Consider the following 24,276-nt stretch of genomic DNA (forward strand, 5'->3'; position numbering starts at 1 on the left):
TGGGTTGGGCTTCGCCCGGCTGCACGTTCCTTCGGAACAGCGACAGCCTCCCTGGTCCCCATAACCCTTCCCCTCCAGCACCCGGCAGGGCCCAACAAACCACGGCCGCTGGAGAGCTAGTGGGGCCCTTTCTCCAAGAGCGGCCTTATTCTGAATTACTTCTCATTCAGAACAAAGACGAAGACAACAAATCCCACTCAGACCGAGTCCCTTTGGAAACGAGAATAAAGAAGCACAAATGGGTGCCTTTCAGGGCCTCGTGGGCAGCACCCGGGTCACGTCCAGGAAAGAGATGGGCCCGCGCTCGGGGTGGGTGGGGCCCCAGGTAGGCCGGGTCCCGGCGGAGGGGCGGGCCCAGAAGACGGGCTCCTCATGGGGTGCAACGCCCGGATGGAGTTGGGGAAGAGGCGCCCCGGGTGGACAGGCCAGGAAGGAGGGGTGCTGGGGGCGGGAGTCCCAGGGAAGGGAGGGACGACAGGGCCCGAGGGTCCCGGGGCTCTCGGCAAGGAGGGCGCTGGTCCCGGGGGGCGTGGTGGGGCGCAGAGCGAGCAGCCGGGCCGAAGCTCCGCCGGGCGCTGAGAGAACCTAGGAGGGTCTGGGACCCGGGGATGCGCGCGGGGGGTGGCGCGGTACCTGCAGAGACGGCGCGGCCTCGAAGCTGGTCCCGCCAAAGACGCGCGGCCGCCGCCCCCGTCACCGCCGCCGCAGCAGCTCCCCGGGCCGCGCCCCCACGTGACCCGCGCACGCGCCGGGGGCGTGGCCGTTGCTGGACCCGCCCCCGGCGTTCTGACGCTCAGGCCCGCCCGAGTGCGCGTGTGCGGCGGTTGCCGTGGAGACCAGGGAAGCGTTGGGCCGCCAACGACTCGGGCTCCGGTGGCCTTCTGGGCTAGGGGCGTAGCGATCCCGCAGAACCCGGCTCCCACTGCTACGGGGTGTTCGGTGTTTCCGAAATAAACATGCACCCCGAGGCCTCAGAGCCTGTGATGGACGGAATAGCGGAGCCAGATTGCGCGCAGGAGCCTGGTGTGGAGGAGTCGGCTGGTGACCACGGGAACGCAGGCGAAGGTGGCCGCAAGGAAGGTGCCGACCACCGCCCCAGGGAGGCGAGGGGGGCTACGGGCTGCGCCCAGCACCACATACCTTGTCTTCACAGCCAGCAGTAACCGTAATAATAATAACAGGGTCTTCCCCGGCGGTCCAGTGGTTAAGACTCCAAGCTTCCACTGTTGGTGGCATGGGTTTCCATCCCTGATCGGGGAACTAAGATCCTGCGTGCCACAAGACGAGGCCAAAAAATAATAACAGCAGCGGCCCACACTTACTGAAGGTTGTGTACCATGCACTCACCACATTCCAACCATAGGCCAGCCCTCTGTGGTAGGCACTCCTCTTGTCAGGTCACACAGATAATTTACCTGGAACTTAAAGAAGTTAAAGAACTTGCTCCAAACAGATTACCCTCAGCCAGTCAATGGTAGAACAGACTTACGCTTGGACAGTCTGATGCCAAGAGCCCAAGCCCTCACCCAAGAAACCATTCCCCTCACAGCCCAGCTTTTGAATGTATCCCTTCATTGCCTTCACCATGTAAGATCAAAGGCTCTCTCTCCCTCTGGATGGCAAGCTATGTCAGGGCAGACACCCCAAATGAACTGGCAGTGTCTAGTCCAGTGCCTGATTGGTGGACAGAGTGAGTGACGAGCTGGTGTTTCTGGGATCACCTGGTGACTCCTCACCAAAGTTTTCCTGAATAGGCTTAGAAGATAGCCTCTCCTGTTGCTTGGCTTCAATCATAAGGGAAACCTTTTAGGGACTGATAAAGAAACTGCTTGATTTGTGTTTCATTCTTTGAACCCAGCCAACAGTTGTAAGCAATGACTGTCCAGGAAAGCCCTGTATGAGTTGCTATAGGGAAGCCATGTTGTGCTATGGACACACATATGTTTGGAGCAAGTTACTCTGGGTTCACACTACCCCTCTGCAACTTGCCAATCTTATGGCGGTTTGCCCAGAGCTTAACCTCTCCCTAGGGCAGTCTCATCTTCTGCAAGCCGGGGTAGTTACAATTAGAATGACTTGCATACAGTGGGTCAGTAATAAATGGTAGTTTTGGTATTAATATAAACAGTAAATTATTATATATATTGAGCACCTATTCTTTATTGGGCTTCCTTTGTAGCTCAACTGGTAAAGAATCCACCTGCAATGCGGGAGACCTGGGTTTGATCCCTGGGTTGGGAAGATCTCCTGGAGAAGAGAAAGGCTACCCACTCCAGTATTCTGGCTTGGAGAATTCCATGGACTGTATAGTCCGTGGGGTCGCAAAGAGTCAGACACGACTGAGTGACTTTCACACTCATATACATTCTTTATTACCCTAAACCATCATCTGGTGCCTCTTGCAGCTGGGCATTGTATGCAGTGGGAAATGGGGAACTGTAAGACAGTCCCACACACAGAATGTTTAATCTCTAGAGAGTCCATAGGGACACCCAGAGAGCAGCAGCAAACAGCCCTTAAGATTAAATGCACTGGGGGACTTTCCTGGTGGTCCACTGGCTCCACGCTCCCAACACAGGGAGCGGGTTCAATCCCTGGTCAGAAAACTAAATCTCACAATACCACAACTAAAGATCCCACCTGGCACAATAAAGATTGAAGATCTCACATGCCACAGCTAAGATCCAGCGCAAATAAATATTTCTAAAGATAAAGAGAACATTTCAGATAGATTTGATGTTTTCTCCCTACCCCACCACTATTTCTAGTCCCATTCCATTTTCCCCTCCTCTAGAATTTTGTGTGGGTTCTTTCAGTCATGTCTGTCTCTCTCTTTCCCTATCTGTGCATTCTATTGCAAGGCAGAATAATGACCCATTGCTTTATTTAACCCGTCCCTGTGAATGGACATTTGCATTGTTCACTGGTTTTAGCTATTACAAATAATGCAGAAGTGAGTATGTTTGCACACATCCGCTTGTCCATCTGTACAAGAGGTTTCTTCAAAGATCTGCCTAGAAGTGAAATTCTCATAATCCTTAACAATGCTTTAAAAATTGTGATACATTTAAATAGTACTGATTCTACACTAAAGGCAGACAATTATTCATCAAGTTGAAGTAGAGGGAAATTTTTTTTTCATACATGTCTTGCTCTCTACAGAACCAATCTCTTATCTTACAGAAATGAATGATCCTAAGGAAACATGTGTGGGTCCTTCAAACACTTCCTGCCTCAGTGAGCAGAAGCAGAGTGGTGACAGATGGTCAGATGGTCGCTTAGCACACCAAACAGCCGACAAGGAAGATCGTGGCGCCAGGTACGTGGGCATGCTGCCACCGCTCTCCGTACACTTTTACACATGTTATGATGTTATGATCACCCCTTTGTCCAGATAAGGAAATTGGGGCTCATGAAGATTAACTAGACAGCCCCTTGTCTGAGGATTAGTAACAGAGTCAGGATGGTTAGTTATGAGTCAGAGTCAGGATGAACTGCAGTCTATTAAACTTTAATGCCAAACCTGGAGAGAGGCACACATTAGGAGTTCTTGATGACACAAAGGTATTTCCATGAGAACATACACTGCAATTTTTAAGAATGCTGAAAGTCACAATATTGGATGAGGCCCTGAAAGCTATAAACAAGCAAGCAGTGTCATCAGGCATACAGAAGGAGACGGAATGGATGTGGCAAAGAATTTACGGGATATATCTTACAGCTGACAAACTGAAATCAATTTCTCGTTCATGTTTTTCATTCGACAGAATGACTAAAAAGTTTCTGCAAAAGCTTTGCAAGCAGCACAAGCTTTACATTACCCCAGCACTGAATGATACGCTGTATTTACACTATAAAGGTAAGGATTGGGTGGAGGAGGTACCTTGTGTCAGATGGAAAGACCCTAGCAGTATAAAGGGATTACTCACAGGGATCATCTAGAGTTCTTACATTTAAGCAGAAATTTCAAGGTTTAGTGGAGATGCATGGGAAAGCAATAACATTTTTTGGAAGAGTCTTACATGACTAGAGTTTATATGAGTTCCGGGGAAACATACTGGCATCTTTTATTTGTATTTGCTAAAGGACTCATAGTTTCCCAGACCGCTAACTACTTGTAAATACTCTGCAGTTGGGAGGGACACATTGTGAAGGACTGTGGTGGTGTCCAATGGTCACACGTCAACTTAAGTTCAGGTTCATAGACAGGGCTCTTCCTCGCAGTGACAAAGCAGAGCCATAACTCCCAGTTGATGCTGAATTTGGGATGGTCAGCCTGCTTCATTGTTATTCAGTAAATGTTTACTGAGAGGCTTCTGTGGGCCGGCACAGGGCGCAGTGCTGGAGATACAAAGATGGATATGCTGAGGATGCTCTTGGTATCTTGGGGGACAGGTCGGCTGCCATGAGGAGATTCACACTGTGCCAGGGAGATTCATGGAGGGCTCCAGCTGCAATATCCTTTAAAGGTGGGGAAGGACCCCTAGCTGGTCTTCTCACATCCACCTTGCCCCCCGCCAAATCCTCCACTCAGTGTCTAGGTGTAGCAGTGATGAGATAACACAGGAGGGCAGACCCCCCAGGGGACCCGTATTTAAGAGGTGGGAAGAAGAGGACGACCGAGAGGTGCCTATATTATCTACTGCTGCCTAGCAAATTAACCCCACGCCTACCAACTTAAGAAATTATTATTTGATGCTATTTCGGAGGGTCGGCACCTGGGAATGGGTTAGTCGGGTGGTTCTTCCTCACCGTTGCTTTCACGCTTTTTTCATCAAAACTTTGGGTTTGGGACTTCCTTGGGGATCCAGTGGCTAACATCCTGCACTCTCAACACAGGGCACCCAGGTCCAACCCCTGGTCAGGGAACTAGATCCCTGCACATGCCACAACTAGGACCCAGCACAGCCAAATAAAATATATTTTTTAAAACAAAACACAAACTTCTGGTTAAAACTTTTCAGGCAACCAAATGACTTTCAAAACATTTGGCAACAGTAGATGAACCGTGAAGTACAAAACTATGAGTTACTCAAGGAAACAAAAATGTTGGTTTTCCTCTCCTTAAACGTGGCTCATAAAATTGAGCCATACCAGAAAGCAAGACCCGAAGTTTGCACTGGCTTCAGGTACTGCTGGATTTTCTCACCGCATGTCTTCACGAGGCTGCCTCTCCCCCTTCTGAAGCCCTGCGTTCCCTTGTGCTCATTCATTTCAGGCAGGGCAGCTGCCTCACTCCCACCTACTCCCAGGCGAGAAGGGAAGTTAGGCTCCACCCTACCAGGTTGGCAATTCTCGCAGAAAGTTGCCTCTTTCCAGTAGAGCCAGCCAAAGCTCCGCAGGGTTCCGAAGGTTGGCCCCACATGGCTCAGCACGACCAGCTCCCTGCAGAGAGCCATAGGGCAAGGATCAGGACGGGGTATTCTCAAAGAGGTGGCGGTGTGCCTGAGGAGGGGTGTGTGGATGCTGGCCGTGTGTGCCTGCGTGCTGAGTCGCATTAGTCGTGTCTGACTCTTTGTGACCCCGTGGACCCTAGCCACCAGGCTCCTCTGTCCATTGGATTCTCCAGGCAAGAATACTGGACTGGGTTGCCATTTCCTTCTCTAAGGCAAGTAGGCATAAAAGAGGGTGAGACCTGCGCCTCTGTGTGTGGGGGAGCCCAACAAATACGCCCTTCCTTCCTGCCAGGCTTTGACCGCATCCAGAACCTGGAAGAGTACACGGGGCTGCGCTGCCTCTGGCTGGAGTGCAATGGCATCCAGAAAATCGAGAACCTCGAGGCCCAGACGGAACTGCGCTGCCTCTTCTTACAAGTGAACTTGCTCCATAAGATTGAGAACCTAGAACCTCTGCAGAAACTGGATGCTCTCAACATCAGCAACAACTACATTAAGACCATTGAAAACCTCTGTAAGAAAGACCTGCCGCAGCGGCGGTGGCAGCGGTGGCGGTGGTGGTGATGGTGGTCGTGGGGGTGGTGGGTGGGGGTGTGAGGGGGTGATGGGTGGGGGTGGGGGTGGGGGTGGTGGGTGGTGGTGGGGGTGGGGGTGGTGGGTGGTGGTCGGGGGGGTGGTGGGTGGTGGTGGGGGTGGGGGTGGTGGGTGGTGGTGGGTGGTGGTGGGTGGTGGTGGGTGGTGGTCGGGGGGGTGGTGGGTGGTGGTGGGTGGTGGTCGGGGGGGTGGTGGGTGGTGGTGGGTGGTGGTGGGGGGTGGTCGGGGGGGTGGTGGTGGGGGGTGGTCGGGGGGGTGGTGGGTGGGGGTGGGGGTGGGGGTGGGGGTGGGGGTGGGGGTGGTGGGTGGTGGTGGGGGTGGGGGTGGTGGGTGGTGGTGGTCGGGGGGGTGGTGGGTGGTGGTGGGGGTGGGGGTGGTGGTGGGTGGTGGTCGGGGGGGTGGTGGGTGGTGGTGGGGGTGGGGGTGGTGGGTGGTGGTCCGGGGGATGGTGGGTGGGGGTGGGGGTGGGGGTGGTGGGTGGTGGTGTGGGTGGGGGTGGTGGTCGGGGGGGTGGTGGGTGGGGGTGGTGGTCGGGGGGGTGGTGGGTGGTGGTGGGTGGCGGTGGGTGGTGGGTGGGGGTGTGGGTGGGGGTGGTGGGTGGGGCTGGTGGGTGGGGGTGTGGGTGAGGGTGGTGGTCGGGGGGGTGGTGGGTGGTGGTGGGTGGTGGTCAGGGGGGTGGTGGGTGGTGGTGGGGGTGGGGGTGGTGGGTGGTGGTGGGTGGTGGTGGGGGTGGTGGGTGCTGGTCGCGGGGGTGGTGGGTGGTGGTGGGGGTGGGGGTGGTGGGTGGGGGTGGGTGGGGGTGGGGGTGGTGGGGGTGGTGGGGGTGGTGGGGGTGGTGATGGTGGGTGGGGGTGTGAGGGGGTGATGGGTGGTGGTGGTGGTGGGTGGTGGTGGGTGGTGGTGGGTGGTGGGTGGGGGTGGGGGTGGGGGTGGTGGGTGGTGGTTGGGGGGGTGGTGGGTGGTGGTGGGGGTGGGGGTGGTGGGTGGTGGTCGGGGGGTGGTGGTGGTGGTGGGTGGTGGTGGGGGTGGGGGGGGCGGTGGGGGTGGGGGTGGGTGGTGGGTGGGGTTGGTGGGTAGGGGTGGGGGTGGTGGATGTGGGTGGTCATTGGTGGTTGGTGGTAGGTGGGGGTGGTTGGTGGTAGAGTGGGAGTGGTAGTGGTGGGGGTGGGGGTGGGGGTGGTGGGTGGTGGTCGGGGTGGTGGTGGTGGGGGTGGGGGGGCAGTAGGGGTGGGGGTGGGGGTGTGAGGGGGTGATTGGTAGGTGGTGGTGGGTGGTGGGCGGGGGGCATTGGGGGTGGGGGTGGGTGGTGGGTGGTGGTGGGGGTGGGGGTGGGGGTGGGGGTGGTGGGTGGTGGTCGGGGGGGTGGTGGGTGGTGGTGGGGGTGGGGGTGGGGGTGGTGGGTGGTGGTGGGGGTGGGGGTGGTGGGTGGTGGTCGGGGGGGTGGTGGGTGGTGGTGGGGGTGGTGGTGGGGGGGGTGGGGGTGGGGGTGGTGGTGGGGGGGGTGGTGGGTGGTGGTGGGGGGGGTGGTGGGGGGGGTGGTGGGTGGTGGTGGGGGGGGTGGTGGGGGGGGTGGTGGGTGGTGGTGGGGGTGGTGGTGGGTGGTGGTGGGGGTGGTGGTGGGGGTGGGGGTGGTGGTGGGGGTGGTGGGGGTGGTGGTGGGGGTGGTGGTGGGTGGTGGTGGTGGGTGGTGGTGGGGGTGGTGGTGGTGGGTGGTGGTGGTGGGTGGTGGTGGGGGTGGTGGTGGTGGTGGGTGGTGGTGGGGGTGGTGGTGGGGGTGGTGGTGGGGGTGGTGGTGGGTGGTGGTGGGGGTGGTGGTGGGGGTGGTGGTGGGTGGTGGTGGGTGGTGGTGGTGGGTGGTGGTGGGGGTGGTGGTGGGTGGTGGTGGGGGTGGTGGTGGGGGTGGTGGTGGGGGTGGTGGTGGGGGTGGTGGTGGGGGTGGTGGTGGGTGGTGGTGGGGGTGGTGGTGGGGGTGGTGGGTGGTGGGGGTGGTGGTGGGGGTGGTGGTGGGGGTGGTGGGGGTGGTGGTGGGGGTGGTGGTGGGGGTGGTGGTGGGGGTGGTGGGTGGTGGTGGGGGTGGTGGGTGGTGGTGGGTGGTGGTGGGGGTGGTGGGTGGTGGTGGGGGTGGTGGGTGGTGGTCGGGGGGGGTGGTGGGTGGTGGTCGGGGTCGGGGGGGGTGGTGGGTGGTGGTGGGTGGTGGTGGGGGTGGTGGGTGGTGGTCGGGGGGGGGTGGTGGGTGGTGGGTGGTGGTCGGGGGGGGTGGTGGGTGGTGGTCGGGGTCGGGGGGGGTGGTGGGTGGTGGTCGGGGGGGGTGGTGGTCGGGGGGGGTGGTGGTCGGGGGGGTGGTGGTCGGGGGGGTGGTGGTGGTGGTGGGGGTGGGGGGGGTTGGTGGGTAGGGGTGGGGGTGGTGGGTGGTGGGGGTGAGGGGGTGGTGGATGTGGATGGTCATTGGTGGTTGGTGGTAGGTGGGGGTGGTTGGTGGTGGGGTGGGGATGGTGGTGGTTGGTGGTAGAGTGGGAGTGGTAGTGGTGGGGGTGGTGGTGGGTAGTGGTTGGTGGGTGGCTGGTGGTGGTGGTAGGGGTAGTGGTTGGTGGTGGGGGTGGGGGTGGGGGTGTGGCAGTGGGGGTGGGGGTGGGGGTGTGGCGGGTGGTGGTGGGGGTGGTGGGTAGGGGTGGTTGGTGGTGGGGGTGGTGGTTGGTGTTGGGTGGGCTTGGAGTTGGGGGTGGTGGTTGGTGATGGGGATGGGGGTGGTGTTTGGTGTTGGGGATGGGCTTGTAGGTGGGGGGGTGGTGGGTGGGGGTGGGCTTGGGGGAGGGAGAGGTGGTGGGTGTGGGTGGTGGTTGTTGTTGGTGGTTGGTGGTGCATAGTTGGTGGTTGGTGGTGTGTAGTTGGTGGTTGGTGGTGAGGGTTGGTGGGGGTGGGTGTGGGAGTGGTGGGTGGGTGTGGGGGTGGGGGTGGTGGCTGGTGGTTGGTGGTGGGGGTGGGGGTTGTTTGGGTGGGGGGTGTGGGGGTGCAGATGGTGGTGGTGGGTGGGGGTAGGGGTGGGGGTGTTGGGTGGTGGTTGGTGGTGGTGGTTGGTGGTGGGGGTGGGGGTTGTTTGGGTGGGGGTGTGGGGGTGCGGATGGTGGTGGTGGGCGGGGATGGTGGTTGTTGGTGGTGGTTGTTGGTGGGGGTGGGGATGGGGGTGTTGGGTAGTGGTTGGTGGTTGTTGGTGGTGGTTGTTGTTGGTGGTGGTTGGTGGTGGTGTGTGGTGGTGGTGCGTGGTGGGGGTTGGTGGGGGTGGGTGTGGGGGTGGTGGGTGGGGGTGGTGGCTGGTTTTTGGTGGTGGGGGTGCGTGGGGGGGTGGTGGTGGGTAGGGGTAGGGGTGGGGGTGTTGGGTGGTGGTTGGTGGTGGTGATGGTGGTTGTTGTTGTTGGTTGGTGGTGGGGGTGGGGGTTGTTTGGATGGGGGTGTGGGGGTGTGGATGGTGGTGGGTGGTGGTGGGTGGGGATAGTGGTTGGTGGTGGTGGTGGTTGGTGGGGGTGGGGGTGGGGGTGTTGGGTGGTGGTTGGTGGTGGTTGTTGGTGGTGGTTGGTGGTGGTGGGTGGTGGGGGTGGGTGGTGGGGGTGGGGGTTGGGGTTGGTGGGAGGGGTTGGTGGGTGGGGGTGGGGGTGGTGGGGGGGTGGGGGTGAGGGGGTGATGGGTGCCAGTGGTCGTCGATGGTTGGTGGTTGGTGGTGGGGTTGGTGGTGGGTTGGGGGTGGTGGTTGGTGGTTGGGGTGGGGGTTGGGGGGTGGTGGGGGGTGATTTTGGGGGTGATGTTGGTGGTGGTGTTCTCTAGACCCGTGTCCACCGCTGTCCCCTGCAGGAGGGTCTTAACATTCTCTTTGCTGCCCAGGTCGCTCACCTCTGTCCACTCCCCCTTCCAGCCTGCCTGCCAGTCCTGAACACACTCCAGATGGCGCACAACCACTTAGAGACCGTGGAGGACATTCAGCATCTCAGGGAGTGTGCCAGACTCTGCGTCCTTGACCTTTCCCACAACAAGCTGAGCGACCCCAGGATCCTGAGCGTTCTTGAGAGCATGCCTGACTTGGTAAAAGACAAACAAACAAAAAGCAGAAAGAAGCATGCACGCTGGAGACTTTCCTGGTGGCCCAGTGGTTGTGGCCCCGAGCTTCCAGGGCAGGGGCCTGGGTTCAGTCCCTGGTCAGGGAAGGTCCTGCACGCTGCGCGGTGCAGAGTGGGGGTGGGGACACGCCCCCGCACACAAGTGTCGCCTTGTGTTCCGTAGGCAGCAAGTCTCTTTTCTTCTCCCCTCCCTCCCTCCCCTCTTCCTTTCTCCCCGCCTTCTGAACACCCATCACACTTTTCCCCTCTATTTTTAGCTGCTGTGTTTTAAATGGCAAATGCCCTGTCATTTCACCTACAATTTCAGTGTGTATTCCTGACAGATAACGACTTTTTAAAAAGCATCATTACAGTACTGTTATTATACCTAAAATAGTATCGGAATGACAGTTAATACCCAGTCTATATTCAGTTTTCTCCATTTGCCTCAAGCATGTGTTTTGACTATTGGATTCAGTTCAGTTCAGTCGCTCAGTCGTGTCTGACTCTTTGCGACCCCACAGACCACAGCATGCCATGCTTCCCTGTCCATCACCAGCTCCTGGAGTTTACCCAAACTCATGTCCATTGAGTCAGTGATGTCATCCAACCATCTCATCCTCTGTCATCCCCTTCTCCTCCCACCTTCAATATTTCCCAGAATCCGGGTCTTTTCAAATGAGTCAGCTTTTCGCATGAGATGGACAAAGTATTAGAGTTTCAGCTTCAACATCAGTCCCTCCAATGAACACCCAGGACTGATCCCCTTTAGGATGGACTGGTTGGATCTCCTTGCAGTCCAAGGGACTCTCAAGAGTCTTCTCCAACACCACAGTTTGAAAGCATCAATTCTTCAGCTGTCAGACTATTTTATAGTCCAGCACTCACATCCATACATGACCACTGGGAAAACCATAGCCTTGACTAGACGGATCTTTGTTGGCAAAGTGATGTCTCTGCTTTTTAATATGCTAGGTTGCTCATAACTTTACTTCCAAGCAGTACTGAAGTCACCATCTGCAGTGATTTTGGAGCCCAAAATAAGTCTCTCACTGTTTCCACTGTTTCTCCATCTATTTGCCATGAAGTGATGGGACCAGATGCCATGATCTTAGTTTTCTAAATGTTGAGCTTTAAGACCATCAGATTTTACCAATCCAAACCAGACCCACACATTGTATTTGGATTATGCATCTCATCACAGCCCTCCTCGCTTGTCTCTTCGTCTCCCCCCCACCACCCTGCCAAGAATCTGCTGAAGAAACCGGGTCCCTCTGGATGTCAGCCACACCCTGGATTCAGTCAACTGCATCCTCATGGTGTGGTCTAACGTGTTCTGCTGTCTCCAGTATCTCCTGTAAAATGATGATGGAGACAGAGGCCTGGTCAGATCCAGGCTCAGAATATAACCCTGAGGTCAGCCATCAGTAAGGGCAAGCATAACACCTGGTTGCCTCTTGTTGCGACTTTAAGTGTCACTAGTGGGTTTGACTGCTGCCAGTCTGATCCGGCTTCAGTCTGATCCAGCACTTGGCTTCCCTTCCCCCGACTGTTCCAACAGCTCCCAGGCACACTGCCTCGCTGTGTGAGTTCATTAGCAGTCGCTCAGGGATTATATTCTAATTCTCTCATTCCTTCTGCCTTTCTTAGCGGCAGTGCTTCCACAAAGAGCACTTTTGCTCATCAACAATTTACATCCCTAATGTAAAGTGTATGCAGAAAACACTGGGATGACTGCGTCTTTGTTTTTCTTTTTATGGATCACTTTTCAGAGAAATGGATCCAAAACCTAGGGACCTCTAAAGATGACAGTGAAGGATTTTTCTTTATCACTGTGGACAGATAGATTTAAAGACACAGTATTTGGAGTGACTTAACCTTTCTGTCACTTTAATTGGCGGTGCTTGAGTGCCCCCATCTTCTAGTCCGTGGCGACCCCTGCAGGCAGCTCCTGTATCTTCTGGCCTCAACTCCAGCGGCCTGCGACAATTTCCTTGCTTTTCAGTGTGTATGTGTTGTCATGTGTACTAGGAAGAAAATATTTTCCAAATAGCACACGGAAACCCTCAGTTCATTGTTTCCTGCTTAGGGCCTGGGTAAGCAAGGGAAAAGTGAATCCATTTAGAAGAAAACAGTAAGGAAAGCATCAGTTCAGTTGAGTTCAGTCACTCAGTCATGTCTGACTCTTTGTGACCCCATGGACTGCAGCACGCCAGGCCTCCCTATCCATCACCAACTCCAGGAGTTTACTCAAATTCATGTCCATTGAGTCAGTGATGCCATCCAACCATCTCATCCTCTGTCGTCTCCTCCTCCTCCTGCCTTCAATCTTTCCCAGCATCATGGTCCTTTCCAGTGAGTCAGTTCTTCGCATCAGGTGGCCAAAGTATTGGCGTTTCTACTTCAGCCTCAGTCCTTCCAATGAATATTCAGGACTAATATCCTTTAGGATGGACTGGTTGGATCTCCTTGCAGTCCAAGGGAATCTCAAGAGTCTTCTCCAACACCACAGTTCAAAAGCATCAGTTCTTCGGCGTCCAACCTTCTTTGTAGTCCAACTCTCACATCCATACATGACCACTGGAAAAACCATAGCTTTGACTAGATGGACCTTTGTTGGCAAAGTCATGTCTCTGCTTTTTAATGTGCTGTCTACGTTGGTCATAACTTTTCTTCCAGAGAGCAAGCGTCTTTTAATTTCGTGGCTGCAGTCACCATCTGCAGTAATTTTGGAGCCCCCCAAAATAAAGTCTGTCACTGTTTTCATTGTTTCCCCATCTATTTGCCATGAAGTGATGGGACCAGATGCCATGATCTTAGTTTTCTGAATGTTGGGTTTTAAGCCAATTTTCTCACTCTCCTCTTTCACTTTCATCAAGAGGCTCTTTAGTTCTTCTTCACTGTCTGTCATAAAGGTGGTGTCATCTGCATATCTGAGGTTATTGATATTAGGAAAGCATAGTTCAGGAGTAATCTCCAGAGCAGACTGGCACCAAGAACTAGTTTAACATTCACATAGCCACCAGCATATGGCATGATAATACCATGCTGAATACTAATACTTTTCTGAGGGGCCTGGCTGTCATAACAAGGTACCAGGCTGGGTGTTTTAAACAATAGAAATTTATTTTCTCATGATTCCAGAGACTAGAAATCCTAAATCAAGGTGTGGGGCAGGCTTGCTTTCTCCTGAGGCCTCCCTCGTTGGCGAGTAGACAGTCATCTTCTCCCCGAGTCCTCACGTGGCCTTCACAGCCTGTCTCCCAATCTCCTCTTTGTATAAGGACCTATGGGATCAGGGCTCACCCTAGTGACATCATTTAATCTTGATCACCTCTTCTAAGACCCTGTCTCCAAGTGCAGTCACATTTTGAGGCGCTGGGGTTAGGATTGCAGCAGAAGAGTTTGCTGCAGGCGTCTGTCGCGGGGTGGTTTTCTGGCGGGTTCTGCATTCCCCATACACACGTGCCCGCCCCGGGGTGCACTGCTCCCCACACCCAGCCCTACAGGACAGGCCACTTGAACCTGTGACAAGAACCATGATGGCCAGATGAGAATGGAGTTTGGAAGATGCTAAAGTAACCAGTTCACAATATATTCATTTTCTCCAACAACAAAAAGCACTTTAGATATAAAAACCATTTCACCAGTTTAGGCAAACCCATTTTAAATGCTTCACCCACATGTCACCTTGATGGATCCGCTCCCCCCGCCCCCGGCCCCCGGAGAGGAGGTGACAGGATTTAAGGACGGGGGAACGGCACTGCTCTGTCGCTGTCCCTCTCCTGGTCCCGGCTTGACATCCAGGAGACCTGTAAGCCTGGCAAGAAGGGGCTTTGGTGTAGCTGAGAGGGCACTCTGCATCCTGTCCCCTTGGTCACCGTCTCTTATCTGTCCAGCCGCTGTGTGCATTTTCTTAAAACAGGTCCTGGAAGGACAGAAAAGCGATCAATCAGAGATTAGTTCCAGCAAAAGAGACTGGGCGAGCAAAATCACCGCCCTCGGGAAAGGCTCCGGGAGGGTTTTCCAGCACTGTTCTGGAAGGACAGTGCGAGTTCAAGTTCAAGTAGAAAAAGGGATACCCGATTCTCAGGACGGTTCTGATGGCATGCTGAGTGGCACAGGAACAGTGACAGCCCCGGCTTCTCTGAGACTGTCCTCAGGATTTCACATCGACACTCCCTGTCTTAGTATTTCTTCTCAGCGCAATGTGCAAGTGATATGTTTTAACTGCATCTTTTTCTCAGTGCCTAATGAGGTTCTGTCTCTGTGCTTCCAGCGTGTGCTGAATCTGATGGGGAACCCGGTGATTAAGAACATCCCCAACTACCGAAGGACACTCACTGTCCGGCTAAAACACTTAACATACCTGGATGACAGACCAGTTTTTCCCAAGGACAGGTAAGGGAGCGAAAAGCCTTTTAATAACAACACTATGTAACAGTTGAGCGTGCTCAACAGGTAAGTTTTTTTTTAATTTTCTGATTTTTGAGCATTCCCACACTTCTGTTATATATTCCAGTGAGGTAAGTTTAATGGCTTACATGACTGTTTATAATAGGAAATTCCCTGTTTTGAGCACTTATTCCTGGATTTTTTCATAATCCTTTGATAACTATCCTTCTGTATGAAGTCTCTGATCCCATGGCTAGTTATTTCCTTAGGGTGGAATCCTGAGTTGTATTGCTGGATTAAAGACTGTAGTTTAAGACTTTTAAAAGGCACTTATAGTTTCTAGAATGTTTGTATCATTTATAACTTTCCCAGACACAGCCATGTTAAAAAAAAAATGTAGCCAGGTTAATTGATGAGTGAAGATAGTACGTCATTTGCATTTTTGGGGTAACAAATGAAGTTCATCGTTTTTACCACCTTTGTTGGACATTTAAAGTTTCCTCCTCTGTGAATATTGCATTCATGACCTCTTTCCAATTTCCTTTTGGGTAGATTTTTCTTATTGATTCATAAGTGATAATTGCTCAGTCGTTTCTGACTCTTTACGACCCATGACTGTAGCCCACCAGGCTCCTCTGTCCATGAGATTTCCCAGGCAAGAATACTGGAGTGGGTTGCCATTTCCTTCTCCAGGGGATCTTCCCAACCCAGGGATCAAACCTGGGTCTCCTGCATTGCAGGCAGATTCTTTACTGTGTGAGCCACCAGGAAAGCTCTGTTTCATTAAGAGCTCTTTGCATATCAAGAATATTGAACCTGGGGCTGCCATGTGTAGCATCACTGCTTTGATCTGGGTTTTTTAATTTACCTTTTGATTGAGGCTGCTATTCATTCCAGCTTAGAATAAAACCTCAGTAACTGGGACGGCCTGAAAGGAAGTGCAGTCTGAAGCTTGGAATTACCTGACATTTAAAAATACACTTGAACTCACAAATTTTAGTCAAACTAACACAAATTTCAAAGGGATAGCCTCCACATGGACCAGGTGAGACAGCCAGGATCCCTGCTTGTGCGCAGTCGGGCCGAGATGCTCCCAGCTCCCTGGCACCCAGCCCTGGGCCTTAAGGCAGACAGCGGGCGTGCAGGGCCTGGGGGCGGACCGCAAAGCCCAGCTCTGCAGCTGCGGGTCCTATGCCCCTAGTCAAGTTTGCCAACCTCCTCAGCCTCAGGTTGTCTCCGGAAAGTGGAGACAAAACCGACCTCGAGGTCTTTGTGTGTATCTGTTAGTATCACGTGGGACTCTAGCAGGAGGGAACCAATGGGAGCTCTCGGCTGTCCCGGGGCGGGGCGGGAGGCGGTGCAGGGAATGCTATCTCCCTGCTGCACCCTGGGGCAGCGCGACCCGCAGGAACGTGTAGGAGCTGGGCCCTTTGCAGAGAGAGCCCTGCTATGGACGATATAGCAGGACTCCTCTTCAAAAGCTGGTTTCACTTGGGTTTGAAGCCTCATTTCAGCACTCTCCAGCTGTTCGGCACTGGGTCCTTGACCTTCTCTCAACCTGGGATGATCTTCACAGGGGTTTGTTCACCTGTCACCTTCTGAAGATCTCCATGACCAGCCACCTATCTAAGCCACACCTTTGCCTCTTCCATCTAGTGTCTCTTTAGCCTGATTTCTTTTTGTAGGACACATCTGCCTCTGACATACCTGTTTCCTCTTTTAGAGTCTCTTTCCCCGTAAAAGGGCTGGTCTAGTAGAGCAAGCCATGTCATCTCTTATGTTAACCTACTTATCTCTGGCCCCTGGAACAGTTTGCTCACTTCAAGTGTATAAGTCAATGGTTTTTCAGTATATTCAGAGTTGTCCAACCACCCCCACAATCAATTCTAGAATATTTTTATCACTCCCCAAAGTAACCCTTACTTATTAGCAGTCATTCCCCAACCCACCTCTGACAGCCCCAACAACCACAAAGCTACTTTCTATCTCTGTGGATTAGACTGCTCTGGACATTGCATATGCTGTGTGCTGTGTGATGAGTCCTGTTCAACTCTTTGCGACCCCATGGACTATAGCCCACCAGGCTTATCTGTCCATGGAATTTTTCAGGCAAGAGTATGGGAGTTGCCATTTCCTCCTCCAGGGGATCTTCCCAACTTGGGGATCAAACCCATGTCTCTTGTGTCTCCTGCATTGGCAGGCTCAGATCTACCACTGAGCCGATATGGATTTGCCTCCTCAGGACGTTTCATATAGATGAACTCATACGATACGTGGTCTTTTGTGACCGGCTTCTTCCACTGAGCATATTTTTAAGGTTCACCCCACATTGCAGCCTGCGTCAGTGAAAGCTTCCAAAATAACACTGTGAAATAATCTCCCGTTTGGGAAGGCCACGTTTTATCAGTTGAGGGACATTAGGGTCGCTTCCACTATTTGGCTGTCATGAACAGTGCTGCTATCAATATTTGTGTGCAGGTGTGTGTGTGTGTGTGTGTGTGCGTGTGTGTGTGTGTGTGTGTGCGGACATTTGTTCTCAACTCATTTGAGTAAATACTTGGGAGCACGATTGCTGGATTTTACGGTAAGGTGATCTTTGCTTTGGAATTGGCTGCTCCATTTTGCATTCCCACCAGCCCTGAAGGAGCACTCCTGTCGCCCCACATCCTCCCGGCCTTTGGTGTTGTCAGCGCTCTGGATTGTAGCCGTTCCATTGGGTGTCAAGTGGTTAGGTTTGCACTCTCCTGATGTCCCCCAACGATGAGCTTATTTTCTACCCAACTTCTTGGTGAGGGGTCCAGTTCTTTGGCCACTTTTAAAACACTTTGTATGTTTCAGATAACAAGCCATCTAGTGGTCAACTTTCTTCCGAGTGTTTTCCCCCAGTGCAGTTCCCTTTAACCTTTGCCCTCCTTCAGGTTGTGCTGACTTTGTGTGAGCTGTAATAGGTCTTCATGTAGTCTAGATACAACTTGTAGTCAAGTATCTGATTTGCAGCTGTTTTCTCACTTTCTGTGGGTTCTTTTTTTACAGGATTCTTTACATGACACCCCTTTTTAATTTTGGTGGCGTTCACTTTCTCTATGTTTCTTTGCTTTTGTCAGGCGTGCTTTTGACCTTTTGACACGGGCTTTGCAAACCACTAGAACTTTCAGGATGAAACTTGTGCCTGCGTTAGTGTGTCTCCTTACAGTCACATGCCCTCTGTGCCTTCAGTTTGATTTTGGGGAAAAAGAGCAAGTTTGGTCAGAGAGTATATGTTTTGGATTTACTGTTAACCTGCGACAGTTCAGACCAGCTCCCCACCACCAACCCCTGACTTCTGAGGTCTGGGGTTTGTCTTTTGTTTTTAATCCTCCTAAACAGAGCTTGCGCAGAGGCCTGGGCCAGGGGAGGGTACGCGGCGGAGAAGGAGGAGAGACGGCAGTGGGAGATGGGAGAGCGGAAGAAGATCACGGACAGCGTCGAGGCCCTGGCGGCCATCAGGCGCCAGGCGGAGGAGAGGAAGCGGCAGAGAGCGAGCCAGCAGCGAGGTGTGAGCCCAAGACACAGGAGGGCCCCCGAGCTGCGCTGAGAGTCATCCTGGGGTGGGGGGCGAGGGCGGGAACGCTTTGCTCACAGGCCTACAGATCCATCTGCCCTCGACCTCACTTGAGGACAGTGCTCAAGACACATTAATAAATAAGAACCCTGTCCTCTTCCTACATGCAAGAGGAAAGAGTCAGGGGCTCTGTGTGTACCTTCCCTTTTTTTTTTTGGCTTGCGGGATCTTAGTTCCCTGACCAGGGATTGAACCTGCACCCCCTGCAGTGGAAGCAAGGCATCTTAGCCACTGGACCACCAAGGAAGTCCTCCGTGTGTACTTTTAAATGACAGTGTTTTTCCCCTAATTATAAACCATGACTACACCACCCATAGAAAACATAGACAAGCAAGGGTCATCACAGAATTGCAGCAAGAACTGCTCAACGTCCAGTGTGAGCACTTCCTGGCTTTTCCTATGAGTGTGGTGCATACCTTTTTTTAATAGAAGAAAGTGGCACAGCTCTGTTGCTCTCTGCCCACTCACACTCCCATAAAATGGAGATTCTCCTGCAGTTTGCATTCCCCCCCCTTTTCCAGCGTTTAATTCGGACATTGTTCAAATAGTGGTCAGATGAACACCTGTGCCCTCTCCTCACGTCGGGTGTTGATCAACATTTTGGCACAAGTGTGCGCACGCACACGTTCCCGACCTGCTGACCTGCTGGAAAGCCAGGGCAAACATCGTGGCCCTAAGCCCAGTCCCTCAGCCCGCATCTCCTGAGAGCACCCGGTACAGTCTTCCCGGGGCCTGTGCGGGCACTGCACCTGCTGGGCATCCCCCCAGTGGCTGTGCAGCCTGTTTATCCAGCACCCTGGTGACCGTCCTGCCGCAGGTCCCCACTGCCCACCCTCGGCCTTCGCTGCGGGTCCTTCCTTGTCCTCCTAGGACCATCCCGGCTCACCTGTGGACTTGTGCTCAGGGGAGGAGCCCACGCCAGCCGGTGCTGGGGACGTGGACGCCGAAGTGGAAGGAGAGGAAGAGCCTCAGGAAAAGAAAGAAACGAGGCAGAAGATAGAGCAGTTTGTCAAGGAGAGCTTCGAGGCCAAGGATGAGCTGTTCCCAGAGAAGCCAGAAGAGCCGAGCCTCCTGGAGGAGCTGCCTCTGGATGTCGGGGAGCCGAAAGGGGTGCTCCCCCCTGAGGCCCTGCCAGCGAGCCCCAGAGCTGCCTGGGCAGGTAGGTGGTCGAGGAAGCACAGGTGCATTATACCTGGGGCAGCTCCCAACTAGGGGCCCCGGACTGCCTTCCACCCTGACTGCTCGGTCTGTAAAGTGATGTACACATGCCACCTCACAACAGGACCACGAGCGGAGCCCGGACTGCGTCTCCAGCATCCGGTCCAGCGTGGTTCAAAGAAATGGGCAAGACACTCACAGTATATTTTATCAAACCCAGAACACCTAAAATATGTCTTCTCAGGTGACGCAGTGGTTAAAAAAAAAATCTGCCTGCCAATACAAGAGATGCCGGTTTGATCCCTGGGTTGGGAAAATCCCCTGGAGGAGGAAATGGCAACCCCCTGCAATATTCTTGCCTGGAGAATCCCATGGACAGAGGAGCCTGGCGGGCTACAGTCCATGGGGTCACAAAGAGTCAGATTCCAGTTAGCGACTGAGCACACACACCTAGAATGTAATTTAAGTCAACATGAATTTATTCATGAGATAGGTTCCTCTTTTTGACACTAAGTTTTCTAAATCCACTTGCTTGTTTCATTCTAATTGGGTGCCCCACTGTGGCTCTTGAGTCAAACTGGGCCTAGTCAGTCCCCAAGGTGGACAGTGGACTGGCGTGACTTGAGCAGAGCGGGGCCACTCATCTCTGATGACCGAGGCTGGAGAGGAAGCAGTGGGCGGGATCAGGAGGAGACTAGGGGGAAGAGAGGAGCCCCGTCTGGACCCCACATTCCCTGGGCAACCCTGCAAGGACGTCACGGGTCTCCTTGACACTCTTGCAGCAGGAGGAGCTGTGAAACTTGCCCACTGACACTATGGCCTTTCTTTCTTCACCTCCTAGTCAAGCGATCATGCTTTTTCCAAGGTTCCTGCATGTTCTGCATAGACTCTTGGCTGAAGCTTCCATCTCCAGGCCATAGAAAGAGGGTGCTCTCTCCCTTCCCTTCCCTTCCACACATAACCTTTTCCTCAGCTCTTGTCACAAGGGCTAGAGGTCTTCAGACCCGAGGGTTCTGTCCTTTCTCTTGGAGTCCACCCTAACCGCAATTGCCCGTCTGACTGCCGTGTATGAAACAGACTCCAAGATTACTGTAACTCTGTTGTCCTTAGAATTGGCTCCCCAAACTGTGGCCACTGAAAGTGCATCAGGCGCAGAGCCCGATGGAGCTGAAAATCCGGAGCCCACAAGACTGGAGACGAAGGAGCAGCTCTTCATCGACGTACGTAGCCCTTGCACCTGCAGAGAAGCATGCACAGCATAGCTGGTGTTGGTGTCTGATCAGACACAAACCTTCCGAATCCTGAGTTCAGTGGGGCCCGTGGGCTGGCCTGCGTGGCCCGCGTGGCCTCCCGTGGAGGTGCCACCCAGACCCAGTGCTCAGCATCTGCAGTAAATAAGCTCTCCTGGGGGCAGGCAGTGGGGAATCCATGCCTGTGCACCTTCAAGACTGAGAGCGCTGGCCAGACGAACCCCTTGAACTATGTCTATGAAACTCCTGATGCATTTCCCCATGAGAAGTTATCCTCTCAGCAGCTCCTTCTGGCCATAGACGGAACTGCTGGGAAAGCTACACTTAATCAGCAGAGCCTTGCATGCTTTTGGGACAGCTGCCCATCTTCCTGGCCTGTCCTGCATCCTGTCCCCCAGGGCCAATTCAGGGGTGCCGCCTGACCTTGGGCCCGATCACATCCTTGGGAATGGCCCTCCTCCCTGCAGCCTGTCCACTCTGATGACAGCCTTCCACGCTGTGCCCACGAGAATGCATCCCTAGGGATATGCACGTTTGGCACGACCCCCGGGAACGTGCTTTAGGGGGGTGAGGAGTAGGGGCTGGTCCCATCTTTAGGTTTGCACCCTGCTTCCCCAGAGGAGAGCCACCTCTCTGCCCACAAGCGAGTTCCTTCCATTCAGACCGTGTTGCGTGGCTTTGCCTGCCCTCTGCCCGCTTCCTTCACAAACTGCTACACTCGTGTTTCACTCCCAACTTTACAATTTCACGTGGCTCAGAAAGGTTCAGCTGAGCAGTCAGCATTCAGCATGGCGTTTCCAGTTTTCTGAGTGGGTCTAATATAGATATAACAAAAATGGGCGCTTCAGCCCTAACCTGTGAGAATCAACCATATACAGGACCCCGAAGCTACGATAACACTGACTGTTCTTCCTTTTTGTCCGGCACCACTTTAAATACCTCTTGTATCAACTGATTTAACCCTTCCAGTAACTCTTAAGAGGTAGGTTATCATCCCCATTTTACAGACGGGGAGTAGAGCACCTTGCCCAAGGCTACCCAGCCAGACAATGGTGGAGCAGGAACAGCAATCCAGGCAGTCTGGCTCTGGAGTCCAGGCATCTGACTGCCTCACATGCAGGTTGGGGTGCTACAGATGAAGATACCCCAAGACACAGAACAGAAAAGCACTGCCTCCCCACCCCAGTTTTGGAAAAGGTTCGAAAGAGACTCACTTTGTGCCAGGTAGGGTCCTCGGGACCCTATTTGTACGTAGGAGGTACAGTTCCCCCCAGATGAACTGGATGATACCAAAGTGAAGTGGAGAATGAGGTGGAAATTTTTGAAACACATCACACCTTACAAAGCTCTTTCACTGACCAGATCCAGGAAGCTGGAGTGGCCACTGGTACCTGGAGTGTTACCTGGAGTGTGTGTGCTGCCTGTACCCGCGGCTCTAGTGGCCACATGTATGTGTGTACATGTGGCTTGAGTGTGCACGAGTGTGCTGCGTGCACACATGGCTCGAGTGTCTTGGTTGCTCCGTGGGCCCCTCCACACTCTGTGGTTGGTTGGTGGGGTGGCCCCGTCTCTTCCGAGGGCTGGATGCTGAGAGCGTACCCTCCCGCTGACCAGGGTCACTTCCTCTTCCAGGACCTGCCTGACTTGGAAGATGTGAATGCCGGCGAATCTCTGGGCGACCGCGATAGGGTGAGCTCACCTGCGTTCCACTTCCCTCCTCTCCCAGCCCCGTGGATGACCAAGTATGTCGGGGAGTCGCAGGCCCTGCCTGATGCCTCACACACCCGGGACCTTTACCTCAGCCTCAGGAAAGGTTTACTGCTGCCCACTTCTCTGGGTTCTACAATTAGCCACTTGGGGGGTTTTTTGGGAACAGATCTTTAATCACTGATCTTTAATAACCATGTGCTGCACATCATTACCTGGACTTTCTTCTGTCCTTGACGTGTCTGTGTGTTCATCTAGCGAATGCCAGTACAACAGTGACACCCGGGCAGAGAAAGGAGAGAGCAGGGAGGAGAGGGCAGGGGCTCGACGTGGATGTCTCCTGAGGTGACCTGATCCTCCCCCCAGCATCACCAGAGCCCCTCGGGGCCTGAAGGAGAGAGAGAAGTCTGGGGCGTAATCTCAGGGCAGGAGCCAGTGATCCCAGCAAGGACACAGACACAGAACCCAGTTCTTTGGGGGCCTGACCACCAATGCAGGGCTAGGTAGCCGGTGCAGGCGCAGCCCACCAGGAGCCCAGGCTCACAGATGCCTGGTTCAGGACCCAGGTCGGGGGTGGTGCAGCAGGAGCAGAGAGGGTGGCCCCGTGCCCCATGGAGACCCGAGGGAGGAGGGGGCGCCAGTGGAGACCTGGCCGCAGGGCTCACGACCACCTCGGCTCACGACCACCTGTGTTCCCCGGGGGCTGTCCTGGTGTGGTGCCAAAGTGTGACGGACAGAAACGCAGAATTAGCAGCATGCACTTTAGGGACGCTACTGTGAAAACAGCATGGCTCAACATGTCTTTTCCTTGAAACAGGAGCAGTGCTTTCCAAAGATTACAGCCGTCTCGAGCCTGAACGACGCCAGCGAGCCTGATGTGGACGACATCTCACTCCTAGCGCTGGAAAACACATCCTCGGACACGCTTTCCAGTATATTTGCAGTCCCCAAGGATACCTCCCGGAGGGTGGAGACTGAGATGCCCTTCACAGACATACTTAAAGTGGCACCAGAGAGGGACCTGGAAACCCAAAGGAGAGCGAGCGAGGTCCCTCGCCCACTGATTCAGGAGCTGGGTGATGACGAGGAACCCTCAGGACTGCCACCCCTGCCCCCAGTCTGCAAGGGGGAAGCTGTGCCTGCCCCACGCACTGAGGACGGCGATGGGGATCTGCTTCCAGCCCCCACTCCAGGTAATGTCCCCTGACCTTCAGGGTCACAGGGGCCAAAAGCTTCTCGGTGGGGAAACAGACAGTGGACCACCCAAGCCCAGAGCAGTGGCCACTTGGGCCTTTGTCGTCAGGATCCCATGTTCTCAGTGGTGGCGGCGGGTCATTCACAGCCTCTCCAGAGACTGCGGAGGCCGCTAGAGCGTGTTCCCACCTGGGTGACTTGCAGTATTACTGGCCAGAGAGCTGAGGAGCTTCCAGGCTGCCCTCTTCCCCAACCACCTCCAGGCTCGGCCCTTCCCAATCAAGGGAGGGGACCCGTGATACCACAGTCTCATCACACAGGATGAGACCAGGGGAGCAGCTGGCCCAAGGGTGGTGCTGCACACATGGATGCCCAGAGTGGCACAGGTGACATGCCAGCTGGGAAGGGAGTTGCGGCAGGTGTGGGCAGCACCCACAGTGCCCAGTGGGCAGGGCAGGAGAAGCCACTCGCCGCACACCACTCGGCCCGCCAGCCTGGGGGCTTGTGCCCCTGACTAGAGAGAGGCACCACTGGGGCGGCTGGTTAGTGCCTGCTACTCACAAGCACACGGGGGTAGCTCCGTGTTCCGAGACTATGCTCCCCAACTGCGAACCCAACACGGGGAGCCCTTGGCACAGACGATCCCCATTCTGACCCATGCTGCGTGGCCATCTCGGGGCCGGCACACGGGAAGGGGTGAGGGCTGACCACACTTCCCCAGAACACTGAGCCACCCCTTGCCTAACTCTGTAGGAAACGGCCCTGAGAATCAGGATCAAGTCCAACCTGAGGTGGAGCCTGTGGAGCACCTGGGGTCCGAGGCAGGAGAAGACCGGGAGGACATTGAATTTGGCCTGGACTGAGCCTCTGCTCTGGTACCAGTGGGCACAGGCCCA

The 24,276-nt window shown here is 54.6% G+C and overlaps 1 protein-coding gene across 1 annotated transcript; it reads left to right on the forward strand.

Moving 5' to 3' along the window:
- The first annotated feature begins 956 nt into the window (after positions 1-956).
- DNAAF1 (dynein axonemal assembly factor 1) lies at positions 957-24,243 on the forward strand. Its single transcript, XM_068993288.1, has 12 exons — positions 957-1,080; positions 3,184-3,319; positions 3,768-3,859; positions 5,689-5,910; positions 9,895-10,061; positions 14,355-14,476; positions 17,837-18,003; positions 18,976-19,230; positions 20,340-20,449; positions 22,112-22,168; positions 23,004-23,379; positions 24,134-24,243. Exons 1-12 carry the CDS (start codon positions 957-959, stop codon positions 24,241-24,243), a joined length of 1,938 nt encoding a protein of 645 aa, XP_068849389.1.
- Positions 24,244-24,276: the final 33 nt, after the last annotated feature.

This window comes from Capricornis sumatraensis, chromosome 20, assembly GCF_032405125.1.
Source record: "Capricornis sumatraensis isolate serow.1 chromosome 20, serow.2, whole genome shotgun sequence".
Classification (NCBI taxonomy): domain Eukaryota; kingdom Metazoa; phylum Chordata; class Mammalia; order Artiodactyla; family Bovidae; genus Capricornis; species Capricornis sumatraensis.

What these genes read in the sequence shown, in the direction of transcription:
- DNAAF1 (XM_068993288.1), top strand. Translation starts at nt 957, where the DNA reads ATGCACCCCGAGGCCTCAGAGCCTGTGATGGACGGAATAGCGGAGCCA. An exon ending in CGAAGGTGGCCGCAAGGAAG is followed by an intron (nt 1,081 to 3,183) that starts GTGCCGACCACC and finishes CTTATCTTACAG; the next exon opens with AAATGAATGATCCTAAGGAA. An exon ending in AAGGAAGATCGTGGCGCCAG is followed by an intron (nt 3,320 to 3,767) that starts GTACGTGGGCAT and finishes TTCATTCGACAG; the next exon opens with AATGACTAAAAAGTTTCTGC.